This window comes from Cryptomeria japonica, chromosome 1 (genome assembly GCF_030272615.1).
Source record: "Cryptomeria japonica chromosome 1, Sugi_1.0, whole genome shotgun sequence".
NCBI classification, from domain to species: Eukaryota; Viridiplantae; Streptophyta; class Pinopsida; order Cupressales; family Cupressaceae; genus Cryptomeria; species Cryptomeria japonica.
In genome coordinates this window covers 471231057-471258110 of record NC_081405.1, presented here as the reverse complement: position 1 = coordinate 471258110, position 27054 = coordinate 471231057, and the positions used below count along the sequence as shown (strand labels likewise).

Genomic DNA, 27054 nt, shown 5'->3' with positions numbered 1-27054 from the left:
AAGGTACAAGGGATAGACTAACAAAACATGCACGTTTCTTCAACATTTTGTTAAAGTTCAAGGCCCTCCAAGTGGCAAATTTTAAGGTAAGTATTTAGGTTACATAGATTGCCTAAAAATATTGTAAGTGGTAGGGACAACAAATTCCTCTCTGCTTTCTACGAGGATTTATGTCCTTTGACATGTACAAAACTCACTCCAAGAACATAGTATCATCCCCAAATTGATGGTAAAATAAAAACAGTGAATAACTGGGTTGAGGGGTATTTGAGGAACTGTGTCAAATTAGCAAGCAACTTGGATAAAATAGTTGTATTTGGAGGAATATTAATATAACACTTCTTATCACATGCCTATTAATATGTCCTCATTCATGGCATTTTATGGTTATGATGCTTTAACCTTTGTTGACTTAGTGTTCACTAATTGTATATTGCCAATAACTAGAGATGTGATTAAGCATAGCCAAGATATGTTGAGACTTGTGAGCACTCAAATATCACCTCCAACAAGCTTAGAATCAATAGAAATTCTTTGCAGATTAGCACCATATAGAGAGGACATTTGAGGTAGGAGACATGGTTTTTAAGAGGTTGTAGCCATACATGCAATCTTCCGTCAAGAGAAAAGTAGTTGAGAAATTGAAACCTAGGTTTTATGGATCCTATAGGATCTTGCGGAAAATTGGAGAAAACACTCATGAGCTTGAGTTGGAGAAGGTAACAAGGTCTAGTATGTGTTTCATGTTTTGTGCTTTAAAAGGGAGCTTGGACAACATATCATACCTTCAACATGGTTACCTCCCTTGGATGATGAGGGAAAGTTGATATTGGTTCTAGAAGCTATCATTGGACACAGAGAGAATGAATTGAGGAAAATAACCATATTAGAATGCCTGGTGCATTGGAAAAATCTCCAAATTGATGATGCTACATGGAAGGGTGCAAATTTTCTTGAGCATCTGAATTTGCAATTGCTTGAGAGCAAACAATTTTGGGAAGTGCAGACTGTCATGTTCCTTTTTCAGAATTAAATTATCTAGGAGATTTGTAGCATATTTCTTATTTCTTGTAGGCTAAGGGCGAACGTTAGGGAAGTAAGCTAATAATCATATTTTAAATTGTGAAGTATCTTTACTTTATAGTTTTGTAAAAATGATGACCTGTGTGTTATTATTTGTATTAATGTGGACCTAATGAAATATTTTATTGAAGTGTTTTCGAACACCTGCAAAGATAATATCAGGCAGGAAAAGAAAACTCAAAATTAATAGACAAATATAAAAGAGGAATTTGGTGCTAAAAAGGGCATCCATTGTTATTGTTATCAAACCATATTTTAGATTTTGTGTATTTTGTTCATCTCCATGCCTGAGGTCAAAAACCCTTTGGTGCAGAAATCTAGAGTACGAAACCCCTCTTGGTATTTAGTGGAGGTGGTTTCATTTAGGGGTCATATTTGTGTTGAAAAATTGCAGTTTTTCCAGTTTCACTTTGGTGATCGAATATTTCATTGAGTTTGAGTGATATGAGTTTTGAGGTGATTTTGGAACATTATATTTTATTGCTGCTTGGAGGTAAATCATTTGATATTATTATATTGAACATACCCTTGCTGGCAGTATCAGTTCATTTTCCCAGCCATATTATTATTGGTACCGGCTGTACCTTTATTTGTTTATTTTACGGTTTACCATAAGTTGTGGGCTGTTGTACACATGTGATGTCCCCATCTAAATAATCAAAAAATGATGATGCCCGTTTTAAAATAGAATATATATATAAAACCAAATAAACGAATAGAATGAATTAAATGAAATCTTCATAATAATAATAATCAAGATTTAATATAAAATTTATATTTATTAAATATTAATATTAATTTCATATTTTTCAAATAAATTATCAAATATCAGTGGCTATGTGCATAAAGAATTGGATAGCAATGAAAGAGAGTAATAAAGGTAAACACAAGAGGAACCTACACAGCCAGCCACGTAAGCAATGACCTGGCAGAATCCAAAAGTAAATTAGGCCACATGTAGATGGAAATAAATAAGGACCGGTCAAATAATAAAATGACATAACACTGCATCGATGCATAAGACAGCTATACAACCTTGGTCGAAGACTTCAGCAAGGAGAGGCTTTATGCCACCAGCGACCCCTATAATATCTGGACAGCGACTCTTTCCAAATAGAGCAATGATTGATATTAAGGAAACAACAACAGGGCATTACTAATAGCGTATAGACACTTAGGACGGCGATTGCAATTGACTTAGTGATCACAGTATGGAAGCTTAAATATCAGAGGCAACTATAAGTAATAAAGGATCTAATAATTGCAGTGTTAATAAACTAATGGTTAATAAAAATAAGAAGACAGCAGTTAAGGAAAAGGTGCGATTAAGAGAGACGATTATACAGAGACAAGAGACGTGTCCCTTTAGAGACTGTTCCTCGTCATATAATAAGATGATTCAAATGCATTCTGAGGGGAAGGATAGAAAAAGGAGTAACAATGATTAAGAATGGGTATGGATGACTCAAATGGAGGGATCGACTACCAACTGCATTCTATAATGAGAACAGAGATATAAAAGATTCATACCAAACATCATGAAGATTGAATAAGGTCTGCATATGGAAGAAACTGGGATCGAGCCAAGGGGATTGTTTTACTATTCATCATCACATGATCAGAATACATAGAATGGGGATAGACAGCAATAAAGAAGAGAGTGGATATCAATGCAACGGTGGAGCCTATGCAAACAATAGTTGATGTAGTACATTTTGACATATCAAGATTTCTATAATCCTTATCAATTATTATTTAATCATTTCCAATGATACATGTTCACTACAAAATCAGACATTGCAAATAAAGAAATATAAGAAATTGTCCTTAAATTGCAAGCTGTTCAATAAAGGGACTAGAATGAGGAAAGGATTGGGAGTTGGAGGACAACACATGGAAGGAATACCACGTGGGGAGTCTTTGATCTGACAGAGCTATCAGAATTAAGAAAAAAGGACTTCAATAGAAACTCAGAATTATTAATAGTAGATTAAGTGTCCAGGTGCTTTGAGGGTTCCACACAATGATTATTCATATCCTTATAATAAAAGAATTCTAAAATAGTGTTTGCAGCAGTTAAAAAGGGTTTTGGGACTTTCACAATTATTGGTTGTGTTTTTTAGCAGCAGCTCCACTAAATGTAATGGGACCCACTTGAAAGACCTTTGTAAATTGGTTGTGATTTTTATTTCAGCCCACTTAAACCTTGCAGATTATTGATGGTGATTTGAGCTATCAGCACTGCCCAAGGGTCAACGAAGGTCTAAGAGAGGTTATCAATATGTTGAAAATTGAAGATTTTTGTTTGGGAATTAGCTATTTATTTTTCAGATTCGGATTTATATAGTAGAGTAGAAGTCTACAATATAAAAGCACATATCTCAAGTATATACATCAGAGAAAGCCATCAAGATAAGTTCCATCTTCCAAAAATAATCTTAGCAATATGAGTTAAATATTATAGAAAAATGTTTTTAGAATCAATAAAATTGTATTTACAAATGTATTACAATTCTCACTTTATGTTAGAATTGTTGTTTCAGGACTAAATCAAGGTTAATCCCGAATGGGGACATTACAACACATTAAAGATATTATATTGCTTGTTTGAGGCACTTGTCAAGGAGATTAGACTTCCATTAGTCACTGCACAATTTGAAAAAGGGTCGTAACTTCTTAAAAGGTTGAAGTCTTATGAATATAAAGCTGCCATACCATTTGAGGAGGAAATCACCATATTTTAATCTTCATTTATTGCTATTATATTATTCTCAAGTGGCTGTACGGCCAGACTCAGACTGAGCTTTTATCCATAATCTTGTCAGTGGATTTCAACATCATTTGGTTTTAATTATATTTACATATTCAGAATATTAGTTGGTTGCTGTATTATAAAATAATTATTTTGTTATCAACATTTATGGTTTTCAATTATTATAATTTAGGTTTCTGTTTGGCTTAAAGAGTTGCAAATCTAGCATTCTGTGTTGCTATTCATTATTTTGTTAAATATTTCAGTGTTGCAAAAATTCACAAAAATCAGAAAATTGTTAAAAATATTAGCAAGGGTCATTACGTAAAAGAAAATGATTTCAAAATTACTCACCAAGCTAAAGCACAGTGAAGATATGCCAAGTGTTTTTGCTTTGTTTCATTTACTCATGGAGGGACGGGACTTTACTTGGAGAAAGGCTCAGCAAGGTTGGGACACTTGTCACCATTTTGCACACTTCGAGTGCAAGAAAGACTTGTCTATACAACTTTTGAAACAACTTGGAGAAGAGAAAGGATAAGACCAAAACAAGTGGTGTAATCTAATAAAACTCGGAAGGACAATTAAATAGAATGAAAATAGGATTTACCTCAGTTGAAACAAAATGAGATACTGCCACTTGCCAAATTTTCGCTCACTTTAAAAATGGCAGGGAAATTAAAAGACTTGAAAGAAATTCAAGAAGTTTCTAAGGACATGCACCATGAAATGAGATTACGAGTCTCAATCTCATGGGTTCTGAGGATTTCACAATGCAAGGAAATATAAACCCCCAGGAAATGATCAAAATTTCAAATAACCAGTTGACATTTGGCAGAATGAGAATAAACAGAATAAATAAATACTTCAAAACATCAATAAACCTTTTCAGATGGGCAAAGCCGCAAAAGAAAGACAGCCTGACAATTTAAGCTCAACTAAACAGATTGAAAGCTATCAATAATACATTTGCTCTATTTAAGAGTACTAAATCCTTAAATAGTGAGTATATATATCTTTTCTAAACTTCACATTTTGCAATTTAAATTAGTGGCCTCTAGTATTTATAAAAAGTTGGATGTATTGGGGACAACATGGTGGGTGATTGAGAAGCCATTTAGATGTGGAAACAATATAGTTGCTTGATTAGTGGGGTAATTCAAATACTATATTGGCATTTGATCTTTTTCCAACATCTGAATATGACTGTAATTGAGAATTAATATTTTAGGTAAGGGTATTATGGACCAAGGCTAACTTACTTCCTTGGTGACTCCCATCGTTTCTGCCTTGTAATTGGTATCTTGCCTACTGCTAATTGAGTAAGCCCCAACAAAATTTCACAATCATCCTGCACAATACTGCTTGGTGCTGTAATGTCCCCACTTTGGAATAGAATTTAATGGTAAATAATAATAATAAAATTAAAATTCAAAAGAATAAAAATAAAATAAAAAATAAAAATATAAAAGAATATAATTAAATTTTAATTAAGTTAATGAATGGTCAAAAGAGATGGAATTAAAAGTTGTGACTCCCTCAAACATGAGATATAAAAGGGAGAGGATAACATCATTTGAGGGGGGAGAATTTGGGAATCAGAAGTGCAGATCTGATTTAAATAAGAAGTGCAGATCTGATTGTGAAAGGTTGTGTCCCTTTCAAAGGGTAGAGTTGCCCCGTCCAAAGGGTGCTAATGGTGAAAGGGTGTGTCTCTTGCCAAAGGGCATATATGATGAAGAGGTGTGACCTCTCCCTCACATTGAGAGATATAAAGGAAAAGAATCAAAAGCATCTAGTAAGAAGTGCAGATCTGATTGTGAAAGGTTGTGTCCCTTTCAAAGGGTCGAGTTGCACTCCTCCAAAGGGTGCTAATGGTGAAAGTGTGTGTCTCTTGCCAAAGGGCATATATGATGAAGAGGTGTGACCTCTCCCTCACATTGAGAGATATAAAGGACAAGAATCAAAAGCATCTAGGGACATCACCATGGATCAGATCAGATCAGAACTGTTATTAAGTTACAGGAAACAACATCCTTGTTCTTGGTAGAAGGACATGGAGGAGAAGGATATGGCAGTATGTTTAGAATAATATCAATCAGCAAGAAGAATAATAATACAAGAAAGGTTACGATCATTCGCACAACAGTCTGAATTCTATGATAATATATTAATTTATTGTGAAATGAGAATATGCATTAGCAGACCCAAGGGAGCATAAACTAAATATATATAGAGATCAAAAGTGCTGTCTAAGACAAACACCAAACCATAAATAATGTTAATGATAATTCGATTAATTTGTAATCTAACCAATACCTGAAATGCACGGTTTATTATCATGTGACAGCGAATTAATTAAGAGAATAATCAGTGGCTAATAGGTGTGAAAGGGTGCAAGGAAAGTGGCGGTTATGAACAGCCAAGAGTCATGTCTTTTGCAACATGACTTTCATTGCCATTGAATAGAATATAAGACAATTGTTCCATCTACAAGAAAGAGCAGCGATAAGTCTGACTCTCAAACATTCAGTGAAATTGATTTATAGTTGTGTTGTGACCATTTCACACATCGCCCCATTAAAATGGGGACCCCCTCTTTTTGCTCTTGTTTTGCCTGTTCTTCTCTTTGCTTTTAGGGTTTTGAGTAAGTGAGTGAGTTGTCTGGACTAGGGTTAAGCCTTAGGGTTTCCTTTGATATTTTCAAGCCAAAGTCCAGTCCAATTTTGGGAAATTATTATGCATCCTCCTGAAGATTGCAAATTTTGAAATAAGATGAGCCTGTCAGGAAGTCAGGTATGTTTCAGGATAGGTCCAGTTAAGATTTTGAGGGCGCATTCAAGTTATGATTAAGTGCTAGCATAGTGTTAATTATGGGATTGTGCAATTTTGTCCGGGTGAATTTTGACCAAATTTTTGAAAGTTTACTAACTTGCCCTTGGCCTTGGAGATGACCTAATTATGCCTTGTCAAGTGATTGAAGACCAAGAATGTGGATATTTTGGCCTGCAGAGGTGAAATCGCTCCTGTCCCTCACCCAGGGACCAGGGCAAAAATGATATTTGGTGCATATTGGTTATTGACTTGTTTAATTTGTTTTGTGCAGGGTCTCCAGGAGGACAAATTGGACGTAAATTGAATATTTTGAAGATTTTGAAGACTCAAAATGACAAGTTTTTTTTAAGTTTAAAGCCAAATCGCTCCTGTCCCTCACTGAAGGACCAGGGCGAAATGGCTTATTCTGATCATTTTTGGCCTTAGTTGATCGAACTGAAGCATCAAGGACGCAATGAAGGATGAAATGAGCATGAAGGAGTATCCAGACTTGATCGTTGGCAATGAAGGGTTGAAATTTTGGCCTAGCAAGACAAGTTCGCTCCTGTCCCTCTCCCAGGGACCAGAGTGATTTTCCTCAAACACACCTTCTTGGACATTTTTTGGATTCGGGCTCTTGTTCATAGCTTGCAAAATGATGATATCTTTCCCAGCAAAAGAGAATTGAGATGAAAATTGTAAAGATTTGACCTTTAAGACGAAAATCGCTCCGGTCCCTCACTGAAGGACCGGAGCTTGATCTTCAAATTTGCACTGTCCTTGCAAGATCAAGATGATTTTATGATTTGAAGAGACCAAGGAAAGCATGATTTATCCATTGAATATAATTTGGAAGGTTGACAAAGGACGGATAAGCTTGGGTTTGCAAAATCGCTCCTGTCCCTCACTGAAGGACCGGAGCTTGAATTCCAAATTTGCATTGTCCTCACAAGATTTAAATGATTTCGCGATTTGAGGAAGACAAGGGAAGTATGTTTTGCCCGTTGAATATAACTTGAATGGACCACGAAGGAGAAAATCGACCCAAGGTACAAATTCGCTCCTGTCCCTCTCCAAGGGACCAGGGCGATTTTCAAATGAAGCCCTTGTCCCTCTCCAAGGGACCAAAGCGATTCTCCTTCAAGGCAAATATCTGGCAAGGGATATGCAAGTTTCGTGCTCGAGATGAAGGAAGGAGGGCGTAATCAACCCATTGAGGATAGTTTCGAAAGTTATATAAATGAGCTCATGATGACCAAGGCGCTCCTGTCCCTCTCCAAGGGACCAGGGCGATTTTCTCAAGAGACAAGTTTTTGGCAAAGGAAAAGCGAGTTTTAAGTTTGAGATAAAGGAAGGAAGGCTTGATCACCCCGTTGAAGATAATTTTGAAAGTTGGCAAAACACAAGTGAAGCCTATATTGGCCAAGGCGCTCCTGTCCCTCACCCAGGGGACCAGGGCGAAAAATGCATTATCAAGTCTTCCCTTCCAAATTTGGACGAGTCCAAGTCAAGACACAAGGTCAAAATGATATTTGGAATGCCTCTAAGAAGAACGAGGTTGCAAAAACCACAAAAACTTGATGTAAATGGTTAAGGCGCTCCTGTCCCTCACCAAGGGACCAGAGCGAAATCTTCAAATTTGCCTTATTGCCTAATATTTTGGAGTGCTACTTCCATTCGCAAGACTCAAGATGGAATAAGGAACAACGTTTTACGCCTCGAAGATAATTTGATATTGATATGATTGAGGATTTGTGCGATGGATTAAAAATCGCTCCTGTCCTTCACTGGAGGACCAGGGCGATTTCTATAAAATCAAGCATCTCCCTCCAGAATCACGCCAAGGCAAGGTTTTACGAAATGAGAAATGCCTTTTGGAAAACGATGGACGAGGAAACATCCACAAGAATTGACAATTTTTGGCTCAAGTATAAAATTCGCTCCTGTCCTCCACTGGAGTACCAGGGCGATAATCCTTGGAGGAGCTCATTTAGTCTCGAGAAAGCGAATTGGACATGCATGAAGCAAACAATAAAGATCATTGCCTACCTCGCAACTCGATTTGGCAATTAAAGAGACAAAGACCAAAGGCAAAAGGTAAGGATCGCTCCTGTCCCTCACAAGGGACCAAGGCGAAAGTACTTTAAGGCACACTCCTTCCACAAAAGGAATGAATTAAGCTCAAGGTTCCCAATTAAAATGCTATTTTGGACGTCCAAGATGGGACTTTGAACGTGAAAAACAAGAAATACAAGGTTAAAATGCATGGGCGCTCCTGTCCCTCTCCAAGGGACCAGAGCGATGAGGTTGATATTCATTATTCTTCCCATGCTTGGACGCCAATATCCTTCAAATTGCATTAAATTGCCAAATTCGCTAAAAAACTTGAAATATTTTGATTAAATTGGCATTTAATAAGTGTGCTTAGCATTTAATAATTAATTTAAGCCTTTTAAAAATCAAAATTATTAATTACAAAGGCATTTAAATTTAATTATTATTAAATTAAATTTAAAATTGGGGCGCTTGGGGATACTATTTTAATGTTTTTACAAAGGTCGGCCTCCTTTTTATTTAATTTTGTTTATTATTTGCTTCATTTCCACCAAGTCGGCCTATGGGAGAGTATAATGGTGAGCGCCTATATAAGAAAGGTATTTTGAAACATTTTGATCCATCATTCAATCATTGTTTAAATGCGATTTGGAGAAGCAATGGAAGGAGCGAAATCTCATCCAAAGAGAAGTGCGAATTTTGATCCAAGGAGGAGTGCGAATTTTGTTGGAGGTGGAGCGAATTGTTCCTCAAGGCGTTGAAGACCCACAAGGTGGTGAAGTTGATGAAGGAGGCGCCTTTGCTAGAAGACTTTGATATTCATTTTGCCTAGCAAATCTCTTAATTTTTTGCATCTTTTTTTAGAGCTAATTCTCCAAGAAAGGTATGGTGAAGATCTTCCTAGCCCAATTTTGAAATTTCGAAATTTTGAATTTCCAATTGCATAATCGTATTTAGGAAATGATAATTCAAAGATTTATCATGAAGTTTCCTAAATTTAAACTTTAATCTAGTCTATATTTCTATATTGCAAAATCTATTACTCACTATGAAATGTTGTGTAGGTGTCAAGATGGCGACCCCAAAGGCAGGAGCATCCACCAATCGTCCAGCCCTTATGAAGGAAGATCAAAGGAATGAAGAGATGGAGACCAAGATAGTGTCAAAATGGAGCAACATTGAAGATACCAACTTGGGAAACTTCAGTGTGAAGAAGTTTAGAGAGGTCCCCTACATTGGAAAGCCATCACCTGTCGCAAGGAGAATAATTGAAAGTGGCATTATCAAGGTGGCCGACTTCCCTCCAGCAGTCCAGTGCCATGAGCTGATGATCGAGTGTGCTTGCCATTATGACCCACAGTCAAGATCGATCGTGTCCAAGGAAGGAAACACTTTGGCTTATCTTTCAGATGAGGCTATCAGTGAAGCTCTTCATCTACCAGAACATAAAGACATGATTTACAAAAGCTTGGAAGGAGCTAGATCCATGTATGAAGATGATCCAGACACTTGCTTGAGCATCATCAACAAGAATTGGTTACTCAAAAGTCGTCCTCGCCTGAGCAAGATTCCCAACACACCACATAGGAGTGACTTCCAGGAGGAGTACAGAGATTTGATAACCTTACTCAATCGAGTTACAGGGGCTCCTCAAGCCTTCTATTTTGAGAAGTGGATGTTCTTCTTCATCCAAGTGATAGTTCAAGGAAAAGGAACAATTCATTGGGCTAGAATCATTAGCCATTGCTTGGACGTGCAGTTGAGAAGACTGAAGGCTACCAAGTCATTCCACATGAGCTCATACATCATATATGCCTTGATCAGAAGTTTTGAGTATGTAAGACTACCTCACAGAGGAGCAATTGGAAGAGGACCTGGAGAGGTCAGAGTTTGTGACTCTTATGTTCATTTGCATCATCCACCAGGAAGCAACTATAAGTTAGTCAATGATACCTTCACAATGAACATCACCAGGACACTACAAGGCGGGATTCACAATCGGCTGTCTCAAGAGGCACAAGAACTTGTAAAGAGGTATGGTGCTTGGTTTATCCAATTCCAGAAGTTTACATATATCAGAGTTCATGGGTGTCTTTTATCTCCATATATGTTGCCAAGATATCCGACAGACATGATAGTACTACTTGAGGTGACTAGGCAGTTGGCAGCTTATGCGAAGGCATTCAGACACCGGCATGGAAATGGAGTTCCTGTGCCTATCATACTAGGAAATTCAGTTGAGGTATGTCCTAATGCTCTAGCCATGGATGATGCAGAAAGGGAGTTAGCCTTATATTCATTTTCATTCTTTTCATTGAGGGAGAATTTTGATCCTTATGGATATATAGAAGAGACAATTGGTAGAAAATACAAGCATGAATGTCAGGTAGAGGACTTTTGGATGAATCTCTCAGATGATTTTGAAGTAAAAAGAAAGATGCATTCCAGATTGCCTTTAGACTTCATCAGGAAATGCAAAATTTATAGAGTGGCCGACCAAGCTCAGGACAGTGGCAAGCACCTCCAGTCATCCTATGATAGAGAAGACAAGGCAGTAAAGATAGATTGGAATGAACCTGAGGTTGTGGATTTAAAAACTTTGATGGCTCCAGTTTTGTCCTGTACTCGCAGATGGGTTGATGTGCAACATCAAAAGTTGAGAGAGCAGAACATATCAATGACTTTTACTTTGGAGGAAAGGTCGGCAGAAGGAGCAAGCGCAAGTGAGGGCCATCCTCATCCTAGAAGCACAAGTGAAGGCAATCCTCACCCCAGAAGTGTAAGTGAAGGCAATCCTCATCCTAGAGGTGCGAAGAGGAAGGAAAGACCTGAGAAAAGAGAATCTTCCAAGAAGAAGCAAGAGGCCAATCGAGATCGCTCATCCGGCACATCTTCTCGACAAGAGAAGAGGGTACTTGAAGTTGAGGAATCTATGGAGTCAATGGTTCAGAATGATAAACATGAAGAAGGACAGGCATCTCAACGTTCATCAAGTCAATCTCCCCAGGTCAATGAACTACATGATGACAAGGATGATGATGAAGCAACATCTCCTCTCCGGAAAGAAGAGCCACTACCTAAAGAAATACAAGTTAGAGAGACAAGGTCCGCCATTCCATATTGGTTGAAGGAGAGACTAACAAGGGTGATTGTGATCGAAGACGAAGAAGATAATGTGATTGATTTAGATAGCCTTGTCGAAAATTCTCAGGGAGTAACAGAAAAGAAGGCGGCCACCAAAATGTCCAAGATGATCAGAGATGAGACAGGGTCCAGGAAGTTGCAGATAGCTACACCGGCAGTGGACAAATATGAAGGTGAGATCCTTGCAGAGGAGTATGATGTAGAAACCGTTGAGCTTGGTCCACTCACCACCGAGCAGGCATTGGATGAGGCAAGTGATTCATTTGAGGCACTTAAAGATAAACTTAAGGAAGAAATGGAAAAGAGTAGAAAACTTGAGAGAGAGGTCGGTGCTTGGAGAGGCTACTTTAGCCACCTCAGTCAACCTTTGGGGCGTCAGGATCCAGCAGTATCTCCTGTGCAAGCACTTCCCCTTGAATCAGTTGGTGAAGCAGAGAAAGTTAAGAGCTTGGTCCAGCTTATGAGCTCTTGGATTGACAAATCCCATACAGTTGCCATTGAGTTTGCAACAAGAATGATGCAGACCATCCATCGGGCTATCCAGGTCCTTGAGATCATCCACAACCTAATGATAACAGTAGCCGCCTTTGCTCATACTAAAGATGTTATCATCCCTGTTCTGCAAGTAATCAGGCAAACATCAAGGAAGATCTTAGCACAAGAAAAGATAATGGATGGAGGAGCTCATAATTTACTCCAGTGGTCTACTTTACTCCAGATGAAGGAAGTTTTTTTTGAGGATACCAGCGCCAAATGCAATCAACTGGAGGAGGTCATCCATCCAATCCAGGACAAGGTGTTTGGGGTTTTATGTACTATTCTTGGCAGAAGGATCGAAGTTGAGACAGATGTGGATCTTCAAGAATTAGAAGAAAGGGTCAAAGTCATCTTTTGCAAAGATGAGAATGTGATTATAGATGAGCAAAGAGATCAAATGTTTGCTACTATGCTCCTGATTGAGAAAATCAAGGAACTCGAACCTGAATGGGACGCAGCTCTTCTCAAGGCCTTTGATCAGACTATTCACTTGGAAGAGCGAATGAGGAATCTTCCCGAGATTCCTATTGCTGAGATTGAGGGAATCGTGTCCAGATTCATTGCATATGCTAAAAAGGAGCATTGGAAAGGGAATAAGGTTCTAGAAGAGAGGTTGTTATAGATGACTTGGCACCTTAATTATCATTGGTCTATGTTTCCTAGATTTTTGTGCCAAATTAAATATTTGGCTATGCATTTAATGTTGTGCAATAAAAAGGGAACTTTTGTAATAAAACCCTAATTAGGGTTTAGGTGTCAAAATCTCAGTCGTTGATCTTCTTTTGATCTAGGCCGTTCATTGTAATTGAGGATGCTATATATACCCTCAGTCATTTTCATTTTGGGAGGGGAATTAGAATTAGAAATAGAGAGTAATAAGAAATAGTTAGAAGATTAGAGCTTTTGGAGAGAAGAAAGTTATTTTGTAGCAAGATTGAGTTTTGAAGAAGGAATTTCAAGCAATTGTTGTCTATTTTGGCTTTGAGATCAATAAAATATTGAAGTTATGGTGTTTTATTGCAATTATTGTGGCTATCTTCATGGTTGTTTGTTTTCTTGAATCATTCTCAGTCGAAGTAGTATTTAAGTTTAAAGGACTAAGTGTTGGGCTTGATTTTGGTGAGATTCACGTTCCAAACCACTAGCTTCTTACTGATTGTGGGAACGCCTTGTGTGGTCAACTGGAGATACTTGAATTACTTAAACCTTCAATCGTCATTGAGCTTTGGATATGTGCCTTTGTGGTAGTGTCCATGATCCTTGATGAATTGAAAAATCATTTGTTACCTTAGAAGATCGCATCAATTTCAGTTGGGTTGTTATTTCATGGCAATATTGAAATTGGTAGAATCTTGCCAAGTATAGCCTACATTGGGTCATTCATAGGATTAGATTAGAATTTATCCCCTGCAAACTCTACCCTTTGATCTTTTTTGAGAACTTGTTAGTTTTAGGCAATCCTGTTCCTACAGCTTGGAGGACGTAAGGCCCCTTGATGAAACAGCATTCACAACGACCATTGGTGTTTATCTTCAGCAATCAGAGGCTTTATTCAAGAGAGGATAAGGTACCCTTGGGTATTTTATTCTGTGTATGATTGTGTACAAAATACACGTCAACAAGTTGCAAACAACATACGGCCAGGTATGTGGCATCACTTATACCAGCAACCTAGCATCAACACCAATCATATTAGTTAAGTCTGCAGAAGCAGGAATTGAGGTACGTAGCAGCCTTATATGATACATATCTATAAGTAAATATTTGATACAATCGATTCCAAACTGGATATGTTTGTAAATACATTAGCATTATATATTTAGATTTATTCCATATGAGATGTATGCACTTGAAGAGGTGGTTCAATCTGTTTGCTGCATCTTGTGGGAAGAGGTTTGAGGTGTTATCTAGTGGTGACGAGGGGCTCACAAGTGGTCATAAGGACCCTTGGAGTCTTGAGGAACCAGATTGCATGCCCCAAGCCGAACTCAAAAGATGTTGTGTGTATGGGTAATGGGCTTGAAGGGCAAGCAACATGGGCCACCAAGTCTAGCAAGGAGGCTAGAAGCAACCATTCCTTGGGCTTGGTAGACAACGGACCCGTGCAATGTTGGCGGCAATATTGTACACGGAAATAAAACTAGTTAATTAAGTTGTAATTGTGTTGGTTAGTTGGCAACCGAGGGGTGGTAGTTGCAGTGCGACGGTCTGCAACTACCACCCCTCGGTTGCCAACTAACCAACACAATTACAACTTAATTAACTAGTTTTATTTCCGTGTACAATATTGCCGCCAACATGCAACCCTTCTCATGTCTCATATATTAATTTCTATCTATTTTGGCATTAGAATGAATTAAGTAAAATTATAATTAAACATGTATGTATGTGCTTTTTAATGTCCCCATTTTTTTGAGAAGAATTGATTAATTAATTTAATTAGTTAAGTTGTCCAAATAATTATTATTTTTCATGGATAGCTTAATCAATTATTTTAATTAATAATATTGAGTTAATTATTTATAAAGTTATCAAATAAATTAAAAATTAAAAGATGACTTTATATTTAATTAATTTAATAAAGTGACTAATTAAATATTATTTCATAAAGTCACTTCTAGAAGCTTCTGGATGTTGGCGTGAAAAGGTATTAAAGGAAATTAAGACGAAGCTTCAAGAGGAGCTTGGATTTGGACTTTGATTTTGATTGGATCTTGTAGAACCGAGAGATGTCTACAGACTTTGGTCTTTGGGAACGAAAACTCCCATAGATAGCATAACTGAGGGAGTGGAAGACCTTCCGAGGGGTTGTTGTTGAGAGAGGGAGACAAATCAGTCTTCCTAAGTGTGCTTATTGAGTTTGTCATATTTCCATGGTGGATGGGTTAATGCTATTACCAGAATTTTCAGACTGGAGGCCCACAATGCATCGTTTTGGTTTGGAATAGTGAGGTGATTCTATTGAAGGATATTTTGAAGAAGATTTGTGAGCTGCTGTTGTAAGTTTGCAGGTCTGAGACAAGTTCGAATTTCACCTCATATCCCACGATTTGGATCAGATCTCATCAAGAAGTCACTAAATCTTCATCCTAAGGTCAGCAATATTCTTGAAGGAATTAGGCAATTCATTCCAAGACAATTTGGAGGTCTTGTGTAAGAATCAGTGATGTATTTTAGTCTGAGTCAAAATCGTGGCAGTCAGGTTATACCTTCAATTTTGCTCATATCTCTTCTATCCGGCATCAAAACTCATTACTAAGGACAGCGCTATACTTGTGGAGGAAGGGCGATCATTTTAGAAGAAGAATGGAGGACTTGCAGCTGTCAGTAATTATTGTATCAGACCTCCATTAGCAGCAGCAGGGGTGATTTGTCAAGGAAGGCGAATTCACACATTGGAGACTCCTCAATCCAGGATATCGCTTGCTTCTTCAAGGCACTGAACTCCAGGTTCTTTGGGCATAGTTAGTTCGTTGTAATCTTAATCTGAGTGTGTGAGTTAGTAGCTGTCATTTGTCTTCAGAAGTCTGAAAGTGGTTAATGAATAACAGTCAATGTGTTTGATTATATCACTGTCATTGTAATGTCTCACTTGATCATCATATGAATCAAGAAGGAAAGAGTATTGATTGCATCTTCGTTCATGATTTTTCTAAGGGTGTATAACAATTGTTTGTTAAAATGTCAGCCTGCTGTTAGTTCATGATTTTTGGGCCTAATCCTATATAATACATCCTTAGATAGTTGTATATGCATCCCTAGTTAACTATCAGTCAAGAAGAGTCATTAGAAGTTGTTTATTCATGAGTTATACATGTGTGATGATCTTCAAATCAAACTGGAAACTCTGTCAGCATAACACGCAAATCTTAGAACAACATAACACGCAGTTTGGACAGTTAAATATTCCTTGTTCTTAGTCATTATAGTACAGGGGATATTACAGTGGTATCAGGGCCAAGATCCTGCCATCCTGTGATTGATGAGTGAAAGAGAAATAAGATACTACAATAGGGAACAACAAAGACAACAATATCACATTCTACAGGTATCTGAAGTCGAGACATTTGCAGAGGCATTGAGAGAGAAAGATAAAGATAAGGTAGTTCCAAACATGGCCAAGGATGACAAGGATGCTAGAATCGAACAAAAGTTCGATACTATGATTGATATGATGTCACGGTTGTTGGGGAAAATGGAACAAACTCACTATAAGCAACAACCTGAACAAAATCAAACAAATAATTCAGGAGAAAATAGTGGTGTTAGTGGGAGTGGTAGCCACGATGAGGTAGAAGGAAGAGATAGAACAGCCAACCAGCGTGATGCCTACACTATAGGATCAACCTCTAGACCTCTTTTTCCTACCTTCACTCCGTGGGAAGAACAACCACAGGTTGCTGCACCTGTACCTTATGCGGATGAAGCACGACAGGCATATCTAGAGTACACTACCTTACCTCTTGACTTGAGAGATATGTGGTCTTTTGATCAGTTTATGAATCAGAGGAGTAGAAGGAATGGTGGGAGGAATGACTACCACACTCCAGCATGGACTGATTATCAGCATACTCTAGGAAAGATAACCATGCCTTACTTTGATGGGACTGACAAAAGTACAGCAAGAGCATGGGTACAAAAGCTGGATAACTACTTGTCATTGAGACCAATGCCCAAAGAGGATGGTATTAGGTTCGTCACACTACATTTGGAGGGTGTTGCTCATGAGTGGTGGTACCATGGATTAACCACACTCGGTCATATACATATCATCACTTATGCAGAATTCATGGACAGGTTGATAGAGCGGTTTGATCGCAAGGATTTGGAGATGTACTTTAGAGAATTGACAGAGTTGAAACAGGTGAGTAACTTGGAGACATATATTGGTCATTTTCAGAGATTATCAGTTATGGTGCCTAGCATTAGTGAAAGGAGGTTGGTTGTCTTGTTCATGGAAGGATTAATGGAGCCACTAAGAGGCTAGTTGAAAGCCTTTGACCCACCTACACTACAAGAAGCAATGAAGAAAGGAGTATGGATTTTCCAGCCCCTAGAAACAAAAGTTCGCATAAAGAAACTACTTCTACCAGCAATGAGAGTCCTCAACAAATTGCTGATAAGAAAAATAAATCAGCATCTATGGTGGATGAGGAGACACGAGAAGAATTGAGGAGGAGAAAATTATGTTTTTGGTGCAAGGAGCCTTACAGTAGAGAGCATGATTGCCCCTTGAGGCCTAAGGGCAAGGCGAATCATGCGATGTGGCTGTATTATGAGGATTCAAATCAGCCAGTTGCTTCAGGAGACAATCAGAATGGAAATGCGGCAATAGAGCTTGAGCCGGATGGGAATCTATCTCCTATAGCTATATTTGCTGATGAACAGGGTGAGATTTCTTTTCGATTCAGAGGTGTTGTTAATGGGTAGCGTTGTTTTGCTTTGCTTGACACTCGAGCCACGCACAATTTTATTGATGAAGGATTTGTGGCTCAATGTAGATTGCAGACAGAGGATTTCAAGGGATTTCAAGTTAGAGTTGTAGATGGATATACCCTCATGTGCACCAAACGGATACGTGGTCTCACTTTGCTATTGAACGATTATGAAATACAAGCTGATTTTTATATGGTCAACATGGGGGCAGTAGATGTAGTCTTGGGGATGAAATGGCTCCAAGACAGAAGAATTTACCCTCAATGTGCCTAAGTTGGAAATGAAATTCAAATCAAATAACAGGGATTATGTATTGAGGGGAATTGTGGATGGCAACTTGCACTCTATCTCTCTTTGTGGGAAGGAAAGCAGAAAGGAAGAACAAATGGTTATTCAGGAGGATCATGAGATGGTGGATAATCCATTGTTTGAGTTTGATGCTACGTGGTTGTTGGATAATCCACTCTATGATTTGGATATGGATCATTCTCTTGATAGTGTTGATTGGGATTCTTCTAGTGCATCATGATTTCATATAGGTCTCACGCAAGGAAATTCAGGGGTATATATAGTAAGGAGTTTCTACAGCTTCACCTTGGATCCTCATGTTCATGACTCATTTCAGATGCATAGTTTAGGACTACATGTGATAGACAGTTTATTTGATGGATCACTTTCAGCAGAGGTTTGGAGCAAGAATGATCAGCCATTTGACTTGCTTCCTCATAAGGCATATACTCCTGTGCTACGTGGTGAGATGATTGGGTTGATTCGGTGGATTCAGTTGATAGTGCAGGAGTTGTGTGGTGATCTTAGGGACATTACATGGATTTACCCATGGGATCCAGGTGGGGGATTGATTGCTTGGGGCAAGCAGTTTCAGGAGGGGCGGATTGTAATGTCCCCATTTTTTTGAGAAGAATTGATTAATTAATTTAATTAGTTAAGTTGTCCAAATAATTATTATATTTCATGGATAGCTTAATTAATTATTTTAATTAATAATATTGAGTTAATTATTTATAAAGTTATCAAATAAATTAAAAATTAAAAGATGACTTAATATTTAATTAATTTAATAAAGTGACTAATTAAATATTATTTCATAAAGTCACTTCTAGAAGCTTCTGGATGCTGGGGTGAAAAAAGTATTAAAGAAGATTAAGATGAAGCTTCAAGAGGAGCTTGGATTTGGACTTTGATTTTGATTGGATCTTGTAGAACCGAGAGGTGTCTGCAGACTTTGGTCTTTGGGAATGAAAACTCCCATAGATAGCATAACTGAGGGAGTGGAAGACCTTCTGAGGAGTTGCTGTTGAGAGAGGGAGACAAATTAGTCTTCCTAAGTGTGCTTATCGAGTTTGTCATATTTCCATGGTGGATGGGCTAATGCTATTACTAGAATTTTCAGATTGGAGGCCCATAATGCATCGATTTGGTTTGGAATAGTGAGGTGATTCTATTGAAGGATATTTTGAAGAAGATTTGTGAGCTGCTGTTGTAAGTTTGCAGGTCTGAGACAAGTTCGAATTTCACCTCATATCCCACGATTTGGATCAGATCTCATCAAGAAGTCACTAAATCTTCATCCTAAGGTCAGCAATATTCTTGAAGGAATTAGGCAATTCATTCCAAGACAATTTGGAGGTCTTGTGTAAGAATCAGTGATGTATTTTAGTCTGAGTCAAAATCGTGGCAGTCAGGTTATACCTTCAATTTTGCTCATATCTCTTCTATCCGGCATCAAAACTCATTACTAAGGACAGCGCTATACTTGTGGAGGAAGGGCGATCATTTTAGAAGAAGAGTGGAGGACTTGCAGCTGTCAGTCATTATTGTATCAGACCTCCATTAGCAGCAGCAGGGGCGATTTGTCAAGGAAGGCGAATTCACACATTTGAGACTCCTCAATCCATGATATTGCTTGCTTGAAGGCGCTGAACTCCAGGTTCTTTGGGCATAGTTAGTTCGTTGTAATCTTAATTTGAATGTGTGAGTTAGTAGCTGTCATTTGTCTTGAGAAGTCTGAAAGTGGTTAATGAATAATAGTCAATGTGTTTGATTATATCACTGCAATTGTAATGTCTCACTTGATCATCGTATGAATAAAGAAGGAAAGATTATTGATTGCATCTTCGTTCATGATTTTTCTGAGGGTGTATGACAACTGTTTGCTAAAATGTCAGCCTGCTGTTAGTTCATGATTTTTGGGCCTAATCCTATATAATACATCATTAGATAGTTGTATATGCATCCCTAGTTAACTATCAGTCAAGAAGAGTCATTAGAAGTTGTTTATTCATGAGTTATACATGTGTGATGATCTTCAAATCAAACTGGAAACTTTGTCAGCATAACACGCAAATCTCATAACATCATAACATGCAGTTTGGACAGTTGATTATTCCTCGTTCTCAGTCATTAGAGTTTTTCTTGCAGCTGAGATTGCTTGGGGACAAGCAATTTCAGGAGGGGCGGATTGTAATGTCCCCTTTTTTGAGAAGAATTAATTAATTTATTTATTTAGTTAAGTTGTCCAAATTATTATTATTATTTTTCATGGATAGCTTAATTAATTATTTTAATTAATAATAGTAAGTTAATTATTTATAAAGTTATCAAATAAATTAAAATAAAAGATGACTTTATATTTAATTAATTTAATAAAAGTGACTTAATTAAGTATTATATCATAAAGTCACTTCTAGAAGCTTCTAGAGATGGTTTGGAAAAAAAGTATAAAGAAAGATGTAGATGACGCTTCAAGGCAGCTTGGTTATTGATCTGGATATTGATTGGGTTTTGTTGAACCGAGAGGTGTCTGTAGAATATTGTCTTTGGGAACAAAAACTCCCATAGATAGCATAACCGAGGGAGTGAAAGATCTCTCGAGGTGTTGCATTGAGGAGGTGATATTTCAGTCATCTCACTGGGACTTCATTGGTGGCCAAAGGCCAGTTTCATTTGGGCTCATATTGGAGACATTTCCGGCATCAAGTGTCTTCAACAATTCTGTTATTTGGAGCTGATTCGCACTTCCATTCACTGAGCTTATCTCAGTAATTTCTAAGGTTTATATCAGATTAGGATAGGTGCCACTCTCAGTAATTTTCAGATTTACAACAGATTGTTGAAGAGCCCCGATTTGGCTCTCTTTAACCTACATCAGCAATCTGCATATTGGGAGAAGAAAGACGACTTTGGTAGAAGCATTTGGATGGATTTTGGTGGTGATTGCAGGTGTCATTTTAGATCTGAACCAACATTGAACCAGTCTCTTATTCCCACGACTTTGATCCTTTTTCATCCTTGAAGCATCATAACAAACATTGGAGGACAGCGCTGGCATAAGGAGTGAAGGGTGATACTGTTAGGAGCATTTGAAGGGAGAGTTAAGAAGGATTCAGTGATCAAAGGGAAATCTGCAGTCAAGCTGTAACAGTCCTCTCAAGCCCATGATTTGGTTCACATCTCATCATTAAGGCATCAAATCATTCCTTAGACAGCAGCAAGAGCACTGTGGCTAATAGGCGATTCACTTTGTTGCATATAGGAGGAGAAACAAGAAGGAATTGGTGGCCAAATTAGGTGTGAAGTAAAAGCCAAATCAGACCATCATACCCTTCGATTTTGCTCGTAGCTCCCCATATTGGCATCAAATCACATCAATCAAGACATCGCCACACTTGAGGGTTGAAGGCAATTATCTTGGAAGAAGAAACCGAAAGTTAGCAGCTGATCCACATATATTATCAGACCTTCATGGCAGCAGCAGGGGCGATTTGCAAGGAGGGTCTATTCTGACATTAGAGGCTCCAAGGGTGATGATATTGTTGGCTTCTTCAAATATCAAGGGAGGCGATTTATTCTCAGGTTCTTTGTCAGCATTCTATGTCTTCTTTTAAGCTAGTTGTAATAATACTGACAGTCATGAGTCTTCAGAATTTTCTGAGTGTTAAGTGGGTTGAGTTGTTGATGATTAGTATTGTTATTGTAAGGCCCTATTGATCATCATGTTGAATAAGAAAGAAGAACAAGATTTGCATTGTAGTTACACGAGTTTTCTGAAGTACATGCCAACTGTTTGATGTAATTACAGTCAGCTATAAGTATCTGATTTGCATCAAAAATTGGTGTTATTACATTATGAACTAGTTGCATATTCATCTTAAATGTTTATATATCACTTTGAAGTTGTTTGCAAGACACAACTCAGTTATCCTCAGTGGTAAATGCTCCAAAAACTCAGTCTGAAAACTCTGAGACATCAGGACAGCATAACATGCAAGACACATAAGCCGCATAACACGCAGTTGGACAGTCACTTTAGCAAATATTCCTTGCATTCTTAGTCCTACAACTGCAGGGGAATTATTATTAAACAGGCCTATATCTAGTAGGGGACATTACAGGTGTAGCCTTTTTTTTGTTGTCTTTAGATTCACCATCAAGTTTGAGTTTGTACAAAACATTGGAGGCACTTCCATTTAATATATTCCCTCTTTCCATAGCTACTTCTAACCTCTCCATTTGAGGGGCACATATACCACATCATATAAATGGAGGAAATATACCCAGAAGAATTTCTAGCCATACTTGTGATTAAAAATGAGGGAAATACATTAGAAATCAATGTTTCATATATTATGAAATCCGGCTGAATGAAATTAGCAGGGAGGATCAAATTACAGAATAAATGTCTAGTATATGATTCTTGTGACGAGAATATGCAGAAATCTAGGCTGAATGTTGAGGTAGGAAAATGAGGTGGCTTACTTGTCTTGGTTTCTTTCAACTCATGAATGGATTCAATTATATTGTGATAAATGACTGAATTCTGAATGGCTGTTGGACTACGATGATTGTCCATTAGGATAATCTACCTTGGCAGACCTGGACTGGTCATGTTCAGGCAAATGTAAATGATGTTTTCACTCAATCAAAGAAAAAATGTGATCAGTGTTCCCTTCTCCCAAACCAGCTGTAAGTTTAAATTGAATTTATCTGCAAGAAAAGATTGTGTGGTCATTATGAATTTTTTAAATATGCAATTAATTTTAAATGGTTTGCAATGACATGGATCTGACATATGTCTCTGTTGCCAAGGTATAGTGCTTTATACAGATGTACATCATAATGATAAGCACGATGATGCTAGTTTTATATTGATTTCTTCCAAGTCCAAGAGAAATGCAACTAGAGCAAGAATATGTGAGCTCTCAGTTTGATAAGTTAAAATTTTGCTTTCTCACAGGACTGTCTTTTACATATCAGTTACTTTATCTGCTTGATGCAACTGGCTTCTACTCTCCTGCACTTCATGCAATGTGTGTACATGTTTGTCGTGCTACAGGCCAGGAGCTGGTATGAAAACTTGCTTGTATATATTGTCAATTTATCTGAGTAAAAGTTAGATTTTAAGCAACGATTTATCTTTTTTACATTAATATTAGCAAATTGTGTGGAGCTTTTTAATGCTTGATAGATAATGACTCAAACATTTGACTGAACAGTTTTGATGCTGACAAATGAGCTCACTGTTATTCTTAGAAATAACGAGAGTTTCATTGCATAAGGCTTCCTGTTGGATAGTTCTTATGATTTCTATGAATCTCCATCTGCTTATATTTGTTGTTGGAAACGTTACATCAGAAGTTATGTAATTATCAATTTTCGATCCTTATTGACAAGATCTCTCTCCCTCTCTTTAATGACAAGATCTCTCTCCCTCTCTTCCTCTCTTTCCCATCATTTTTCTCCCATTTCTTCTCTTTTCACTTCCCCATTCCCCCCCCTCTCTACATCTCTCCAACCTCCAAACAGGATCCTTCCCTCTCCCCTCCTCTCTCTTTCCCTCTCTCATTATCCTCTCCTCTTGCATGTCTCCTCTCTCCCCATCTCCCTCCTCTCCCTCCCTCTTTGTTGGAACTAAGACAATGTCCATTTCATACAAAACGGTTTCTGGTTTATAGGCATACTTTCTGTTATACAAAAGCATTGAAGAAAATGTTTTTTGTTGAATGGTTGAGGCAGATGGATGCTTCTTCAAGAAATGCAGGGAGCAGATTCCATGAATCTGAAAGAGTTCACGGTACCCCCTGGTTGCAGGTATTTCTTTTACTTTCATTCATTTTCAGTGGATGGATTTATTATGCATTAATAAGTATGATTAAGAGCTATGTCATTTCCATCATAGGCTGATTATTTAGTTTGTCCTATGCTTTGATGTTTTTTTCAATGTACAGAGAAAATTCACATTGACATGTGATGTTCAGTGATGATAGGTAGTCTTATCAATGAATTAGCGACTAATTTTTCCCTTTCAAAGGAAAGTAAATTTTACATCAAATAATATATGAGAGTGAGGCATGCACAAAACTGACTAGGGTTTAATCTCTACCTATGTTACCCCGAGTTTCTGAGACGGGGGGACGGGGAAACGGGTTTCCGGGACGTTTTTTTTTCCCGGAACAGGGGATGGCAGGGGAATATATATATATATATATATATATATATATACATATTGGGAAATCTGAAATTTATATAAAATTGTAACATAGTAAACATTCATCATAGCAACATAATAACATTTATAAATTAGAATCTAGATTCTAAATCTAAAATCATTGAATCAATGATCATTCATCGAATCATCTAAGAACTAAGAACATAGCATCAAACAAATCAAATCGAATCATCATAGAATCAAGTATTGAGTTTGAGCAATAAAATTCACACCTCACAGTCTTCTTTTCCCTTTCTGAGACAGAAAAACCCTTTCACACTTAACCAGTTCACAGTCTTTCTTTTCCCTTGCTGAGACGGATAAATATTTTGTAGTGCTGCCATGAGTGAAGCTCCGTTGATATTAAATTGCAATGGCTTTTATTTTCTTTTAAAACTGACTTGTATGACATATTGATATCATATTTGATATTAATAATAAAAAAAAATTAATCGCTTTCGATATTAACTATTAAACAAAATAAAAAGTAATCTCTTTTCTAATTTCTTAAATTTTTAATATCAGCGATATTTCATTAAAAAAAATTATACTGCTTTCCTTAAATTTTTAATCACAGTGATATTTCATTAAAATAAAAATTTAATAATAAATATGAAAATATTAGTCCAATGAAAAATAAATTTTCTAAAAAAATTTGTTTTTTAAATGTCTACCATCAGAAATGCCCATCCGTCCCCGGGACGGTCAGGGGATGGCTTGGGTGTCCCCAGCCGTCCCAGGGGCAGTCAACAATCCCCGAAAAAAATGTTGACCATTTCCGAGTTTCCGGGACGGTTTTCAAAATTTTTTGTGGATCAGAGACAACTTGGAAACGTTTCCATCCGTTCCCCCAACCCTGAAACCATTTCCATTTTCGGAATGTGTGCCGTAAGGGTGGAAACGCGTTTCCGGGTAACATTGATCTATACAGCTGTATACTTTCAAGTTTTGTCATAGATCACAATAAGATAGCTGTGAGGAAGATTACAAACCATGCCTTTAACATCCCTATTTTCTCTTTTTCTACAATCAGTGAACCATAGGACAAAATAGATCATTTTGGGTTTATGAGCTCAGTATAGCCAGTTGTATGAGCTCATGTGGCCTATTAGGTCTGCATCACTTCGTGTGATAATTCATTATATTTTGTCCAAAATATGTCCACTCTCTACATTCTTGTTTCCTTGATTGCATTGTGAGATTGAGATGATGTAGTCTTGCTCATAGTAGCATCACTCAGGATCAGGATGGACTTAGCCATCCAAATATGTAATTGTAATTCAACTATTTGTGATATGATTAGAAAAAGACTTTGGGAAATTAAAGAACACCAAAAACAAGGGAAAAAAAAACTGTTTTTTTATTTATAGTCAAACGAAGTAAAAAACACTGCTTGGCCCAAAAACAGTTGTTTACTTTTTTGCTTTTTAAAATCAAATTGGGGTTTTGGGGGCAGCTTGCTATTTTCCATAACTTTGTCACTTTTATTCAAGCTCCAAGAGTCCAAACCCTTCAAAAAATGCAAGCGTCAAGGCCATAGAGGAGCAATTAGGCTCTATCTGAATGAGAATGAAATGGATATTTGCTGAAGAATGAGTGCCCTCAAGGGTGCCCCTGATTGATCTAATGATTAGTTAATATGATTAAATTCAAATCTGTTATCAGAAAAATTCAAATGCACAATGTAAAAATGATGTTTTGATTGAAAAAAAGAGGTTTTTCATAGGCAATTTGAAAAGAATGTTTTAATTGTGACTAAGTTGGCAATTTAATTGCCTCAAGATTCATATTAGGGATCACAAGAAAAATGTAATGTCCCTAATAGAAACATTTGAAATATAGCTACTAAAATTGAATAAAATTTGCAATGTGTTGATAAGTAGGCAATCTTAGATGAATTATGTTGATGTTTTTTTTTATGACACTTTCAAAGACAGAATAAAATACTAAGTATCTTATACTCTCTTGAACAAAATCCTAGTGCTAAACTATGTGATCAAATGGGGTGACTCCAAGGTTCGGAATGTCAGGTCTTGACGTGCTCTTGGATAGACGCAGTATTATGATGTGATATTGTTGGAATCACAAGGGGGACTTACGTTGATACTTGAGTGCTTGAATGCTGTTGGAACGTGGAAACTAACTTTTTGACTTGAAAAAATAGTAAATGGATAAAGGATTGAGAAAGCTAATCTAATCCTAAGAATGCAAGAGTGATGGACAATCTTTGGTGAAACTCAACTAGACTTTTCTTTGCCATGCAAAGCAACAGCTCCACAAGTTTAGTGTGATCTCCTAAGGTAAGCATATGATTTTCAAATCACTACCACAAACATAGACACCATCAAGACGATGTATATTACTAAAGAAGTAGCAATTGAAGTTAAGCTTGGCTGAAATGAGTTTAGTTGACTACGTAAGATACTTCACAATCAATGAAATACTAGTAGTATGAACAATAGGAGCTTCACCATCAATCATGCACAAAGATCTTTCATCCATCTAATTATCCTCATCTAACATGAGGATACAATGACAAACCATGCAATTATGTAGAAGAAACAACACATTCCACCATATCTTCAATGAAAAGGATGTTTATTTACAAGTTTGGCAACAATTTCTGCCCTCCTCCTACTCTACTTCTAATTGCTAGCTATTATTGAACTACTGTCTGCTACTAAAACTATTCCTTTTTACAAATGAAGAAGTGGAGCCTTATATAATG

At 37.3% G+C, this 27054-nt stretch overlaps 1 protein-coding gene across 7 annotated transcripts in view; it reads left to right on the top strand.

Annotated features, from left to right (window-relative positions):
* The window catches only part of LOC131071396 (peroxisome biogenesis protein 12), a 296532-nt gene that overhangs the window by 186172 nt on the left and 83306 nt on the right, over nucleotides 1–27054 (top strand). For all 7 annotated transcript variants that reach the window (XM_058007230.2, XM_058007213.2, XM_058007226.2 and 4 more), the window contains 2 exons: nucleotides 23076–23185; nucleotides 23855–23929. In XM_058007230.2, coding sequence (XP_057863213.1) covers nucleotides 23076–23185; nucleotides 23855–23929 — 185 coding nt within the window. The remainder of the gene's footprint in view (nucleotides 1–23075; nucleotides 23186–23854; nucleotides 23930–27054) is intronic.